Below are 15,092 nucleotides of genomic sequence, written 5' to 3'. Positions count from 1 at the left end.
AATATCAATAATTGGTATCTAGCTTCATCCTGAATGTCTCCTCTTGACCATTTCCAGCATGGCTTTGAATGCACAGCCTCTCTTCCCCTCCCCCTTGATTCTTTATTCCTCTCACCTCCCCTCATCAACACCTTCACTGTTGTTTAGCCAAGGTGATGCATTCCCACTCTGCCCTGCCTCTGGCCTGGACTGACCACAGAAGACTAATTGCCCTGTTCCTCTGTCCTATTTACAGACTCTGCAAACAGCCCCTGGGGACGGTAGCAAAGCACTGCTCTAAAGGGCTTCTCAGGGCCAGCAGGGACTTCAGGCCCTGTGCACACATGCTAATGATGTGACTTTGCATATAGACAGCTATTCTAACATTAGGACATCTAATCTGCTGGGTATATCAGTAAATATAAGCAGAGCTGGCCACCAGCCTCCTCAAAGTCATTACCCTCACAATAGTTCCAACTCAGGCTGGCAGCATTTTCTTTCTGAATCAAAGGCAAGAGTGCATATAAAGCAGACACACCCCGGTTTAATTAGAGGAGGACTTAAATGCCCCATATGCTCCAGCCTTTCTGCTTCTGCCTCTCTAAAGTTCTCTGTCTTATGCTCTGGGTTTTCTTCTTTTATCCCCGGCATAGCACACCATTTCTTCTCTCTCTCTCTCTCTCTCTCTCTCTCTCTCTCTCTCTCTCTCTCTCTCTCTCTCTCTCTCTCTCTCTCTCTCTCTCTCTCTCTCTCTCTCTCTCTCTCTCCTCTCTCCTCTCTCTCTCTCTCTCTCTCTCTCTCTCTCTCTCTCTCTCTCTCTCTCTCTCTCTCTCTCTCTCTCTCTCTCTCTCTCTCTCTCTCTCTCTCCCTTTCTCTTTTAATCTCCCAAATATTGGCTTGGATTCAGCTCCCTTGCCCTTTCTGTCTTCCTCCCCATCTCTTCCCTTCTCAGCTCAGTGCAGCAGGGCAGGGGACTATTGATTGTCTTCTGGCATATTTCATGTAGCCCTTTAGTTAACATTCTGTGTATCATTGTGATCGATGCCTGTTTGAAATGGGATTAATCTGCTTCTCTGCAGCAAGCATGAGCATGAACTTTGCCTTACTCATCTTCTATTCTAATGCAGTATATGACCACTCAGATAATGATACCTGCAATTAATCAATACATTAAACCAAAGGAATACAATGACATCAACACGTTTAGCCCTCTGAATTTTTATGCCAAGGGGCTATGTATTGCAAAGAGCTGCTGTTCAATCTCCATAATGCTCTCCATTTCTTTCTTCTGATTTGGGATGCACACACGATGCACTTTTTATTTTTCCACAAGAGAATGGTGTTGGGAAGGTCTACATTTTCATTCTGGTGCTTGCTAACTGAAGGTAGGGGTAGGATGCTGCTGCTTCCAAAGGAGGGGGAGGGGAGTGATCAGTAGTTTTCAGCAGGTTTGCAGCAGGTGGACTAATTGAATTCTCAGGTACCACCACTTCGCCCTCTCCATTCTAACTGTGGTGCAGCTACTTGTTTAGACAACTGACTTGTGGAGAAAAAGGAAGAATAGAAACACAAGAACATAAAGAAAGAATAGAAAAATAAGGAAGTAATGTAGGCCACAAAACTATTTCATTCCTAATCCTTCTGATCATCATGTAATTTTCATAAGATATAGCTATCCATACCATTTTTTTAATCAAGTGAGCACTTTCAAAATTAACAGAAATTAACTTGCCCATGGTCACATAGCTCAAATCTTAGGTGGGATTTCTACCGGGGCCATGTAGTATTTTCACCAAACTTTCATATTATCCAGGGAGTTATAAAAATCTATTTTTTCCCCTTCCCCAATTCTTACTCTCCCTTCTTCCCTTTCTTCCCATTTTGAAGGCTGCAAGCTGGTTTTGTGCTTTTCTTCTGCCCTTACACATTTTGTTTTCTCTTGGTGCATCCTGTTTTGATTTTTTATTTTTTTTTAACCAGATGATTTCTCCTAAATAGGCCACTCAGGTAAAATTACGATTCTCATTCTATAAAAGGAACCTTATTTGACTTACTGACTTTACTAAGGGAATCCCAAAAGTATATAAAAATTTTGCAACTTGCATCAACAAACAGGCATCTTTCAGTTGCCTCAAGAATCCTTCCTGTATGATGCTCCAGTATACGCATACACACACACACACACAGACATACACACACAAAGTTTATTTTTGTGCCACAATATTGTATATTCTGCAGATTCCTCTGTTTATGTTTCTGCCTGCAGCCTTTTCCCTGCAAACAATGCAGGGGACAGCTTGGAGCAAACCCTCATTCCTTTCATTATAAAATTGCTGTAAAGCTGTGATCACTTGGAGACAAAATGATTTCCTGCTGAGGCTTTATGCAAAGTGATTAGAAGGGAGATAGGTAATAAGCTGACCTAACACACACCACATTCCCATTTTGTTCTCCCTGCTATCTCCAGCCTTTCTACCCAGTCTCTTTTCTTTCATTCCCAGCCTAATTGGGACAGCTTCCCTTTCAGGAGGGCTTGAACATGTGGTCACATATGAGACCATTAGCTGCATAAGGTCGGTGGCAATGGAAAGGTAAAAGAAAACAGTCTTTTTCCAAATGACCTTTTGAGATTTTCATCTATAAATGTCTGCTTTGTGCTCTACCTTAATGAATTCTGAAGACATTTCTTTTAAGATGGGCGGCATGACCTGTCCTTCAAGAATAGAATTGCTGTTGGTGTAACTTGCCATTATACCTGAGTTTGATTCTTCACTTAGTGGGTCAGAACACAAATTAAACCTTCCCCCATCCTACCACCTTCCACCTTCACTAAATATTACACCATTTTTCATAAGAATAAGATGCAGTCCGTCTGTGCATAAGCTGCCTAGGACTTTTGTGTTCTCTATCTGGAAAGGAACAACTAGACATCCCTAGTGTGTACAATTATGCAATCTGATCAAATGACATGTTAATTACAATTGCTACTATTCATTGAAGTCCTACAATGATGGTTTCTGTGTTACCTGGTAACCCCATTTACCATTGGGAAAAATGACCTTAGAAAAGTTAAGTGTCACCAGGTGCAGTGACTCACACCTGTAAGCCTAGCTACTGAGGAGGCTGAGATTTGAGGATTGCAGTTCAAAGCCAGCCCAGCAGGAAAATCCATGAGACTCTTATCTCCAATTAACCACCAGAAAACTGGAAGTGGCACTGGGCTTAGATGGTAGAGTGCTACCCTTGAGCTGAAGAGCTCAGGGATAGCACCGAGGCCCAGAATTCAAGGCACAAAAAAGAAAAAAAAGAAAGAAAGAAAAGAAAAGTGCCTTGCTTTAAGCTAATTGCTAATAAATGGCAGATCCAGAGTTGTGTAAACCTGAGTGTTTTGGACCTGAGATCCTAAGCTCTTGCAAACAGATTAAATGCATTATGCTATGAAATTCATATGGAGTTCATTATGCTGTTTGCAAGGTTGCACTACTTAAGATTGAACCTACAGCCTCACACTTGCTATGTAATCACTTTAATACTTGAGCCATGCCCTCAGCTCTTTTGGTTTTAGTTTTGCTTATGAGAGAGGATCTAGATAACCTTGCCCAGGCCTTGAACTTGGATCCTCTTGCCTCCATCTCCTGATGAGCTGGGATTTTAGGCATGCACCACCATGCCCAGCATGCACTTCATGGCCATTCATAAGTATCACTGAAACCTCTTACTGGCTTAAATTTGCCCGTTATCTGTGAAGTGAAGATTTTAAAATAAGCAGTAAAAAGACCTTACAGCTAAGTAAGTTAAAAATCAAAGATGTAAGTTACAGTCAGTATAATAAATCTGTGTCTCCAGCTACAGAAATCTTTCCACAGTGTCATCAACATTAAATAGACCAGAACCCACATGCATCTAGTGATGAAGAGCTCACTCCATCTTGGGCAGCTCATCCTACTGTTGGAAATGTGTAGGCACTGGATGATTCTGTTCTATTCAACAGAGCCACATTAGAAATGGTCATTTTTTTTGTAGGTTAAAATGTTTACCTCTAGCCGGGCGCCGGTGGCTCACGCCTGTAATCCTAGCTACTCAGAAGGCTGAGATCTGAGAGTCGCGGTTCAAAGCCAGCCCGGGCAGGAAAGACCATGAGACTCCTATCTCCAATAAATCACTAGAAAACCGGAAGTGGCGCTGTAGCTCAAGTGGTAGAGCGCTCGCCTTGAGCTGAAGAGCTGAGGGACAGCGCCCAGGCCCAGAGTTCAAGCCCCATGACCGACAAAAAAAAAAAAAAATGTTTACCTCTCATTCATGTCATAGTTTCAGCCTACATAGTAACAGTCACTCTGCTACTTTGTCTTAGTCACTTAATTGCTATGGAAATTTCTACCTGACATTCATCAAGGGCTTTCTCACCAATAATATGCTTTGCTTTGTAATATTCCTGCCCCACCCAACCCCTCTTGCACTTACCAGCTGCTCTTCAGTAGTCACAGTTTCTAGGGCCTCTGTCACCATGTTACCTTCTTCTGAACTTGATATAGCTGATTATGGTACTACAGGGAGCATGTCTGCATTCAAGAATTATCTGTTCGGCACTGAGAACTCTTCCAGGCATTGGGGATACCAGGACACCTTTGGTAGTATTTTCAACCTCTTTGGAAATAAAGATAGAAAATAAACAAATAATAATATGTTAAATTAATCATTCTAAGAGCCCCCAAAGAAAGCCACTGCAGACAAAGGATATGGAAAATGTCAGAAAGAGGTGAGGAGATGAAGCCTTTTGGATGGAGGTGGAAAGAAAACCCTAAGATCTTTGAATAGAATCCCAAATAAATTTGTCATCTTCCATGTTTGTTAACTTAGATAATGGCTAAAAAATGTGCATAGCCGTCATTTTGAGTGACTATGCTTTCTCCAAAAATAGCACAATGAACTATTTCTCTAATATTTAATTATCTACCTATTAGACTAGACACCGAACCCCTCTCACTGACCATCCAGGTCTACGCTTCAAGTGTCCTTGAGAAATCAAATAGCATAAAGAAATTACTATCATGCTTTCGGTTGTAACCAGACATATCAAGATAGATCTGTCGTTTAAAATGGTTAGGCAGGATTTCCCCCAAATTGAAATAGACATCCACACATTTGTGAAAAATGAGTACCAAAGTTATTTTTTCTATAAAAAATATTGTTTCTTGTAAAATATTCTTTTCCTGTAAAAACATTTACATGTTTTTAGTACATGTAAAGCTCACTACAACTAAAAACCTTGTGAGAGATTTGAATTACTATTGAAATCAATTTCAGTTAAATTCATTTGTTCTTTTTTCTCTCTATATAAAGTTAAACATTTTTTTCTTTTGTTGCTATTGTTTTGAGATACAGTCTCACAATGTAGCCCAGGCTGACTGACTTTGAATGAAATCCCAATTTTCTGAATACTAGAATTACATTTTTGTGCTGCCATAAACTTGAACATACTCTGCAAATGTTTTTATTTTTATTTACTTGCCTATCATCTATCTATCTGTCTGTCTGCCTGTCTGTCTGTCATTTATCTATCATCAATCAATCTGCCATTGCATGGGCTTGAACTCAGAACATTATACTTGTTTGGCATTTTCACTCACATCTGGCTTCTGAGTCATGCCCCCAGCCTGGCTTTTTCCCTGGTTAATTAGAAATGAAGTCTCATAGATACTTCTGCCTGGACTGGCTTTGAACCACGGTTCTCTAGGTCTCAACCTCCAAAATAGCTAAGAATACAGGAATGAGCTTTTTTTCCTTGTATTTTATCAGCCATGGGGCTTGAACTCAGGGCCTGGGCACTGTCCCATTCAAGGCTAATGTTTTACCATTTGAACCCCAACTTTTTTGGTAGTTTATTAGAAATAATAAATGGACTTTACTTTCTGGAATGGTTTCAAACTGTGATCCTCAGACCTCAGCCTCCTGAGTAGTTAGGATTACAGGTGTAAGCCATCAGAACCCAGTTTCTTTAAACTTTTTGATAAAATATGACATTGTGGTTTTGACTTGCATTTCTCTGACAGCTAATGAAGTTGAATTATTTTTACATCTTCATTTAAATTTCTTCTTTCAAATAGTATGTATTCATATCTTTGGCAATTTTAATTGGATTATTGAATTTATCTTTGGGTTTATTCTACTGAATTTTAAAGTTTATAACATTGGATATTTATGTTATCAGTAATCCCATTTGTCTATTTTTGATATATATTTGATAGTACTGGCATCTGAAATCAGAACTTTTTGCTTGCAAGGTAGGCACTGTACCATTTGAGCCACACACCAAACCTTTTTTATTTTTTGCTTTATTTCTCAGGTAAGGTCTTACACTTTTTCACCCTAGGGCTAGCCTCACACCAAAATCTTCCTGGGCTTGAACTGAGGACTGGGTGCTGTTCCTGAGCTTTTTCGTTCAAGGCTAGAGCTCTGCCACTTGAGCCACAGCAACACTCTGGCTTTTGTTAATTAATTGGGGATAAGAACCTCATGGACTTTCTTGCCTGGCCTACCTTTGAATTGCAAGCCTTAGATCTCAGCCTCCTGATTAGCTGTGAGCTACAGGTTACTGGGTTTTTTTTGTTTGTTTGTTTTTTAAATAGCAACTTCTCTATCTCCCACCACCAAGGGCAGCAAGAACCTTGGTCCTGACCTGATCTACATTTAGAGTTCCTTGGCTGGTGATCCTCTCCTGCTTTAGCTGCTTGCTGCCAACCATGCTCCACATAAAAAAGGCTGCTCAAAAGTTGTCTGAAATTGTATGGGTAATCTGACAAAGTGAGGACACTTAGGCACTTTTCCTCACATCCAGTATCTCTATCATTGCAATTGGTCTTGTTTCCCAATGAGAGATAGGAGTCAGGCAACTTATACAAGACTGACAGATCCATGGTAGCAGGAACAACAGGGAATAGGAAATTTCTGGAGTTATACCAGGAGTTCCTGGGTTTCCCTGCATTCTTGTCATAGTGCATCCTCACTTTCCCATTCAATCTGCTTAGGGTAGATGACCCCTTTCCAGGGATCCACAGGAAACGTGAATGATGCAAAGGCAAACTTTGTTTTTCTTCTTCCTGTCAAAGGATACACATAGATTAGAAGTCCTAACAGAAATTGTTGTAACTTTTAGACAGGTCCTTCTAAGGGATACCTTCCATGTGACCTGTTAGGCATTCACAGAAGACATTTGTACCATCAGTAATGAAGTAGTAGCTTCTAGAGACTCAGGAGAGACCCCTCCTCTGGCTTCCATGTTATGCCATTCAGGGGTCATGGAATTCTGAGCTCATCAGGACTCTGTTGTGACAATTACAGTAATCATAATGCATACTGGATATGTGCATAGCACTCACCCAAATCCTAAGCCTGCATTAATTTAGCTCTCACCACCATACCAAGAAATACTATTGTTAGCTATCACAGATGAAGAAACCAGCATAGATATGGTAAGTAACAGCACTCTGTCACCCAGCTGATACAATGTACTGCATACACCTGGCAAGAACACTCTGTGGGAGATTTCTTTCTTTGGCAGAAGACATTGCTATGAAGGCTGTTTCTGACCTCTGGATTTGTCCTTGAACTAATTTCAGTGTCTGCTTTCCTACTGCCATCCTCTAAAGTAATTCTCATTCTAGACAATATGGCCCATATGGAACTCACTTTTTAAATAAAAATTGGTGCCAAACTCACCAATCATGTAAACACATTTACCACCACCACCACCACCACCACCACCACCACCACCACCACCACCACCACCACCACCACCATCATCATCATCATCATATTTTATAATCAATTTTAAAGAGAGGTTGAAGTATATTTATTATCGTTTCTATATAGATTCTTATTTATCTATTTTTCCTCTTCATTACTGAGTTTAATCAAGAGTTATTTTTACCAACCCCATCTAATACTGTTACAAAACTAAGTAGGCATCACATTTTCCCAAGCAACCACCACCCCCGTATAAGTTCTAGCTCTTCCAGTTCTTCCCATCCACAGTTGTGATGATGATGATGATGATGATGATGATGATGGATTTAGATGATAAATTTAACTCCTTTCTGAATTGTTCCCTTAGGATCTTCTGAAGACTGTCTTGGATTTCCACAAACTGGAAAAGCTTGAGTTTAGTGGCATCAGAGGGAACACACTGAGTAAGCAGGTCCAGCAAATGTATGAGGAATTTCAAGAGATGTACCAGGTCTTCTTGGAGTGCTCTTATAATTGCTTGGACCCCCAAAGCATGGTAGGGCTGAATTGATAGCCTTATTCCTTTCTAGATTGCTTTTTGTTGTTGTTGTTGTTGGTTGAGGGGCTTGAACTCTTGGCCTGGGCGCTGTTCCTGAGCTCTTCACCTCAAGGTGAGTACTCTACCACTTGAGCAACAGAGCCACTTCTAGTTTTCTGGTGGTTTTCTGGAGATCAGAGTCTCACTGACTTTCCTGCCAGGGCTGGCTTTGAACCATGATCCTCAGATCTCACCCTCCTGAATAACTAGGCGTGAGCCACTGGCTCCTGGCTAGATTACATTTTTTAAGTTTTATTTTATTTTAAAGATGCTGTTCAGAGGGGTTACAGTTACATGAATAAGGTACATTTTGAACATTTTTTTGTGTGTGCATTTCCTCTACTATTTACATCAGGTGAAACAATTATTATACCTATGTCATTAGAAAGATCCTAATTATTGTTTGTTAGGAGATAGAGCAAAAGAATTTCTGCCAGCCACTAATGGCCCTAGCTTTTCAGAGGTGCTGAGATGGGGAAGAAATGACAAGGGAAGCCATGACTACCAAGTGGTTTCAGCCTAGGCTAAGTAAAATAAGCAGACAGACAAAGACCATATGATCTCACTTATATGTGGAATCTGAAGTACTAAAACTCATAGAAAAGCAGTTGGGAACAAACATTTTGTGTGTTGGAGGGAGAGGGAAACAGGGAGGTATTGGTCAAAGAGTTTTAAGTTTCAGCTATGCAAGATGAATAATTCCAGAGACGTGAATGTGTAACAGAGTGTTACAGATAGTTAACAACACTGTATTGAGTACTTGAAGTTTGCTATGAGGGTAGGGTAGTGATCTCTTTCACACATATACACACATGTGTACACATACATACACACTAAGAAGAAAATGGTAACTGTGAAGTTAATTATCTTTAATGACTCCATTGTTGTGATCATTTCATACATGCCAAAATTTTATATATGACAAAATGTTATTCTACACCTTCAACATATGCAACCTTTCATTTGTCTATTATACCTTAATACGTCCAAAGAAGCTTCTAGCACAGTCTACTGAGTGAAGGATGGGCAAACCTGAACAGAAGTTTATTCATAGATTGGGAAAGGGTAAGTGAAGCTGAGACATGTTTTGCAGAGTGAGAAAAAAGAGTTCACATCTCAGCTGCAACTCCCCCTCACCCCACGTCACCCGAGCCCAAGATCTGTGAATTCAAAAACATGAGAAAAAGAGAGAACGTGTTAGTGTGCAAAGAAGGAGTAGAATTACCTAAAAAATATCACACGCTCCCCTATGACTCAGCAATCCCACTTTTGGGCATTTACCCAAACGATCACAAACAAGGCCATACTAAGGCTACCAGCACAACTATGTTTATTGCAGCATTATTTACCATAGCTAAGATATGGAACCAACCCAGATGCCCCTCAGTAGATGAATGGATCAAGAAAATGTGATACACACACACACATACACACACACACACATACACACACACACAATGGAAATCTATGCCTCCATCAGAAAGAATGACATTACCCCATTTGTTAGGAAATGGAAAGACTTGGAAAAAAATTATATTAAGTGAAGTAAGCCTAGCCCAAAGAAACATAGGTCCCATAGCTTCCCTTATTTGCAATAACTAGTACATGTGTAGGACAAGCAGAAAAGGCTAAAAGCTATGTACATATGACCATATAAGATGATGTTAAGCGAAATGAACCCCCAAATAGGAACACGAATATCCTTTTTCTTTCTTCCTATTGTTTCTAATATATTTATAATGTACCATGTGAATTTTTTGTTTCTTTGTATGTTCCTCCCCCATGGTATAACCCCTATTTTCACTGTATTCAATGTCAGTGCCCTGCATCTTGTATATACACTTCTCTAATTTGAGGAGGGGAAGGAAAAAAAACAAAATGCTTTAATAAAGATACAGGTTGACCCATTAAAACAATGAGATGTACAAAACAGTATGTTGAAAATGAACTTTACAACTTCAGCAGGGGGTGGGGGGTAGTTGTGGAGGTTGCAAGGAAGGAAGGGATGGTAGAGGGAAAACAAAGGAGGAGGCAACAATGCTCAATAGGAAATGTACTCATTACTTTGCTCATGTACAGCATTTTTACAGTAAAAACCATACAAAAAAATAAAAGGAAGAATTGCTGGAACAGGAAGTTTAATGTAAGAAGGAAAAAGAGAAAATTAGAAACAGGAATTTGCCCTGAGCATCTTAGACCTCTAAAGGGAACTTACTTGACCAGACCCAGGGAAATACCACTTTTTACAAATTCTATTGGTTCAAAGTAGAAAAATGTAGGAAATGTGTTATAAAACAGAATATGTACAATGCTTTTGCAAACACATAATAAAGCAAAACCCCATACACAGGTAAAAAAAAATCCATAAAGAAATACAACATAATGCGGGCATGGTTGAGTTTGTAAAACATATCCATACTTTTTTTTCTTGTTTTTCTACTTTTTTTTATTTGTTTCTGTGTTTTCTTATAAGAGGATATATTACTCTTGAAAACAATAATAACAAGTAGAAATTGTACGAATTAGATATTTGAGTTAACAATGTTTCCCTGACAATAGCTACATTGGACTAAGAACAGCACACTTTGGATTACCAGATAAAATACAATAATTAGAACTCATTTATATTTTTAAAAATTCATTGTTTGTTCTAGATTCAAATTTATCAAAGTGCTCTATGTTTCTGTTTGCTAAGTATAGCAACCTTAGGAACAATGTCTAGTTTCTGTGTTAAACTAATTAAGGTATGTTTAAAAGAAATAGTATTATTGTTGTCCTTAGAATCCAGGTAAAAATACAGCAATGGTAGGGAGGCTCTCAAAATGGATAAAACTGAAACAATACCATGGTGAATTTTAGAGAATTAAGAATTCTAGGACAACATGTAATTTCCTTGTAGATTTTTAAACTTGTATATGGGATTTTGTTTAATCATATGTTTGCAAACACATTGTACATTTTGTGTTTTATAACCCATCTTCATTGTTCTTTTTACTTTGAGCTAATAGAATTTATTGAGTGATATCTTCCTGGGTCTAGCCAAGTAAGATCCCTTGAGATGTCTAACATGCTCAGAGAAGATTCCCACTCTATTACTATTACTTTCCTCCTAGTGACTATATTTCAGGTACATGGGGGGATGGTATTTTCACTAGAGGGAAAAAGGAAATTCGATGGTAATATTGAAATGGCCTATTGCTAGGGCTGTTGCTACTAGTAGTGTGGGGTGGGGGTGTAGGTGTGGGTGTGGGTGAGAGAAAGGGGTAGTAGGAGCTGATATTGTGGGTGAGAAGGGAGGGACTTCAGAAAGTAGAGGTAAGGAATAGCGGGGAGGGGAGAAGGTGTAATAAAGACTCCAGCCCCACATTGGATTGGCTTTGCCATTTTGCTCAAATGTCTAGGTAAAAGTGCTACACTAACAGGCCAGCTTTTTGCTGGTTAAAAATGAAATGATGCCATGTGAATTTGAGAGCATTAAAATAAATCTGTGGTATGACTAATTCAAGTACAAAGGTTAGTAATAAAGACCATGGTGTGACTGGCTTTCAGAAAAATCATTTTGTTCTTATGTTCTTTATGATGCTTCTTCAGGAATTTGAAAACGATGTCTCTGAATTTAACCACAGAGTAGAAGATCTGGACCAAAGATTGGGGACCATATTTATTCAAGCCTTTGATGATACCCCTGATGTGGCACATGCCTTTAAGGTTGGTTCAAGTGGGGGCAGGAGCCACCCCTGTTGTACAATGTTTTATCAGAGGATGGCAAGGATATTATCCCAATTATTTGGTTCCTGCAAATATTATTCTTGCCCATCTAGTAGACAGAAAAGTAAATATCCCAAGACTGGGAAGCATACAGAATTGAATCTGAATCTCAGACTGATCATTCAATGCTTTTCTCTACATATGACAATATAGGATTGTTTTTTTATTTTTATTTTTATTGTGAAAATTCTGGACAATGTAGGATTGTTGAAACACTGTGGAAGGGATGACTCAAGATCGAGCAAACCACTTACCAGGAAATAGATTGCAGGATCCAGGAATCAATAAATAGAATAAGACATGCACTCTTGCTCTATCTCACCCAGATCTGGTGGCATAGAGTATGGGGGAGAAGGTTTGTTGTGATGCAGGTATAGGGGAAAGAGTTGAGGAGGGAGCCATGAAGACTTGGAGGACTTAATGGATCCTCTGTAAACTATGAAATCCTACAGAGCTTGAAGCATCTGAGTTAGGAAGAAGTTATAAAGAGGCACATTTTGGTTCAACAGAGAAGAGATTTCTGTCAAAGCTGTCCACAAAATGGATCTCCTTGACAAGTAGTTAAGTTTCCAGTCACTGAAAATGTTCAAACAGAGACTGAATGACTGGGGGACAATTGTAGAAGAGGCTTAAACCCTGGATGGGGGAAATCTATGTCAGTGTAGGATATTAAGTTTCCCAAATGTTCTGGGCTTTGTATCCATTGAATTGAGGGGAGCCAGGGAGAGAGACAGAGAGACAGAGACAGAGACAGAGAGAGACAGAGACAGAGACAGAGACAGAGACAGAGGGAGGAAATAATCTCCATTAAATAGCTCCCATTTCAGACTGAAGTAAGACTTGTAAGGTATCCTCTTCAAACATTTGAATTAATTCTAGAGAAAGATCTTTCATGTGTTTACTAAATGATCTTCTATGTCATTAACTGCCATTGCTAACTGAAACAAACTTGATCACTCATAAAACTTATAAAAAGCTATAACTGCATTTATACATTGAGAATGGCCAGCCCCCACCCTATCCTATGAATCTCCCTGCGTCTGGAATTTCAAAGAATCTGCAGGGGAAAGCCACATGCGTATCCTCAAGTTACTTCCCCTATGAATTCACTGTGTGTCTCTGCTCTGAGTATAATCTCCCATGTAAATTTGGTCTGTCCGGGAAGTGTTTGAAGGAATATTATGATTGCACTTCGGATGATTCCTACCATGCTAATGTCTATATTTATGCAATAACGTATTTCTCTGAGTTTGAGAAATTCTAATCCTTGCAGTTTTACAGAGAAGCGGGGTTCTAGGCAAAGAAGTCCTTTCCAATCTTGTGCCTGGTCCCAGAAGCAGCATAGTTTGTTCCCAGAGTCTCATAAAAGTAAATTCCCTATTGTCTGGCCCTGACTCCTCATCAGCTCCATGGAAGCTGACAGAAAAACCATACCATGAGTCTCTTCTGTCTATGTTATTTCTCTGTTTTTGGTCATCCCACCAAAAAAATCACACAGCAAGGTTTGGGTAGTTTTAATTCACAGAAAAACGTTGTCAACTAATCTCCTCATGTCTATTTATTCTCAAGGTAGCTGACCCTCCCTCCCCCCAGCCAGAAACCTTTCCTTCCTTGCTTCCATTCTCATATTTCAACCTTCCAGAATCTTTTCGATTCCATCCCACTTAGCTGTTCCTTTGCCGTTTCCACCTCCCTTCTGTTTTAGAACTCAACCTTGCTGGCATCATTAGTTTTCCTTTTCCAGATTCTTACAACAGAGCTTGGTGGTAACCAGCAGACAAGACTCCTCATTTAGAAGCAAAGGAGACTACCTGCCTACTAATTATTATTTGTTATTATTATTATCCACATTGCTACAGTGCACCAGTAACAATTGTGCACTCCCCTTGAAATGGTAGACATATGAAGGGAAAAGCAGGAAACAAGATGTATGCAAATCTGGAAAGGTTTTTTTTTTGGTTTTCCTCCCACATATTTTTAGCATCGTTTAGTTGTACAAAGACATTTCGTTTTGACATGTTCCTATACGCATGCAATGTACCTTGATCAGCCTCTCCTCCCCACCCCCTCATTGCTCTCACTGCGTCCTGTTCCTCTGTTCTCTCTACAGCTGCTAGACATAGCAGGGATCCTCCTTGAAAGACCCCTGGTAGCAAGGGACCTATCCAGTAAATACCTGATCCTTATCCAGATGTTCAACAGAGACCTAGATGCTGTGAGGATCATCTACAATCAGCACATCCAGGAGAAGGCAGGACTTGGTAGGCTGCTTTCCAAGGGATTTTGATGGGGGAAAATTCTGTTTCCGGGAAAGGTAGAATGCACTTGTTTGGGATTTATGCAATGTCCATATATAGCTCTATGCTAGTCCCTCAGAACAAAAATCACAGCACTCCTGTTTAAAATTCCAGACCTCTTGCATGACTATAGAGTTCACTAAACAGTAGGATTCCCAGGATCTGGGGCTGAGATTGTCAGAATGGCCCAGGCCAATGAAGTCTTGACCCCTGTGAGTCAGTTATCACCCTAGCATAATGGAGGAGTTGACTCCTGATCTGTGTTGTCACACTGACTAATCTTCAAGGTACCTCAGTTCACAAGAGGTTTTTACAGTCCACCCTTTCACTGCCATAGCAACCATGCTTCTGGTAGGAGGAACCAGCCAGAGCCTGATGACAAAGGACAGTCCTTTGTAGAGGTGTATTATGTCTCCATTTTTATTATAGTTAGATGTCTTATTTTACTTATTTGAAAATCAAATGTAGGTTAGTGTCAATTTTACCAGACACTTCTTGAGTGCTTGGTAAATGTGAGATATGTCTGTAGGACGTATCTGTAATGGCAAGTCAGGGAAAGTAACAAAGCAATTAACACTGAATGATGGTGCACCCAGGGGCTCATCCATGTAATTCTAGCTACTTGGGAGGCTGAGAAAGTGAGGATTATGATTAAAAGACAGTCTGAGCAGAAAAGTTAGCCAGTCTGCTTAACCTATAACTGAGTTCAATGGTACCCACCTATCATC

At 39.8% G+C, this 15,092-nt stretch overlaps 1 protein-coding gene across 3 annotated transcripts in view; it reads left to right on the top strand.

Annotated features, from left to right (window-relative positions):
• Dnah9 (dynein axonemal heavy chain 9) overlaps nucleotides 1–15,092 on the top strand; it is a 343,799-nt gene that overhangs the window by 28,425 nt on the left and 300,282 nt on the right. For 2 of the 3 annotated variants that reach the window (XM_070026946.1, XM_070026945.1), the window contains exons 7-9: nucleotides 8,090–8,257; nucleotides 11,891–12,007; nucleotides 14,178–14,328. In XM_070026946.1, the coding sequence (XP_069883047.1) occupies nucleotides 8,090–8,257; nucleotides 11,891–12,007; nucleotides 14,178–14,328 (436 nt within the window). Of the gene's footprint in view, nucleotides 1–7,372; nucleotides 7,449–8,089; nucleotides 8,258–11,890; nucleotides 12,008–14,177; nucleotides 14,329–15,092 lie in introns of those variants that run through there. The other variant, XM_070026947.1, reaches the window with a different exon arrangement.

This window comes from Dipodomys merriami, unplaced genomic scaffold (genome assembly GCF_024711535.1).
Source record: "Dipodomys merriami isolate MVZ:Mamm:240054 unplaced genomic scaffold, mDipMer1.0.p SCAF_19, whole genome shotgun sequence".
In the NCBI taxonomy this organism is placed as follows: Eukaryota; Metazoa; Chordata; class Mammalia; order Rodentia; family Heteromyidae; genus Dipodomys; species Dipodomys merriami.
Note: the sequence above shows the minus strand (reverse complement) of the source record. Positions and strands in the feature narration are given on the sequence as shown.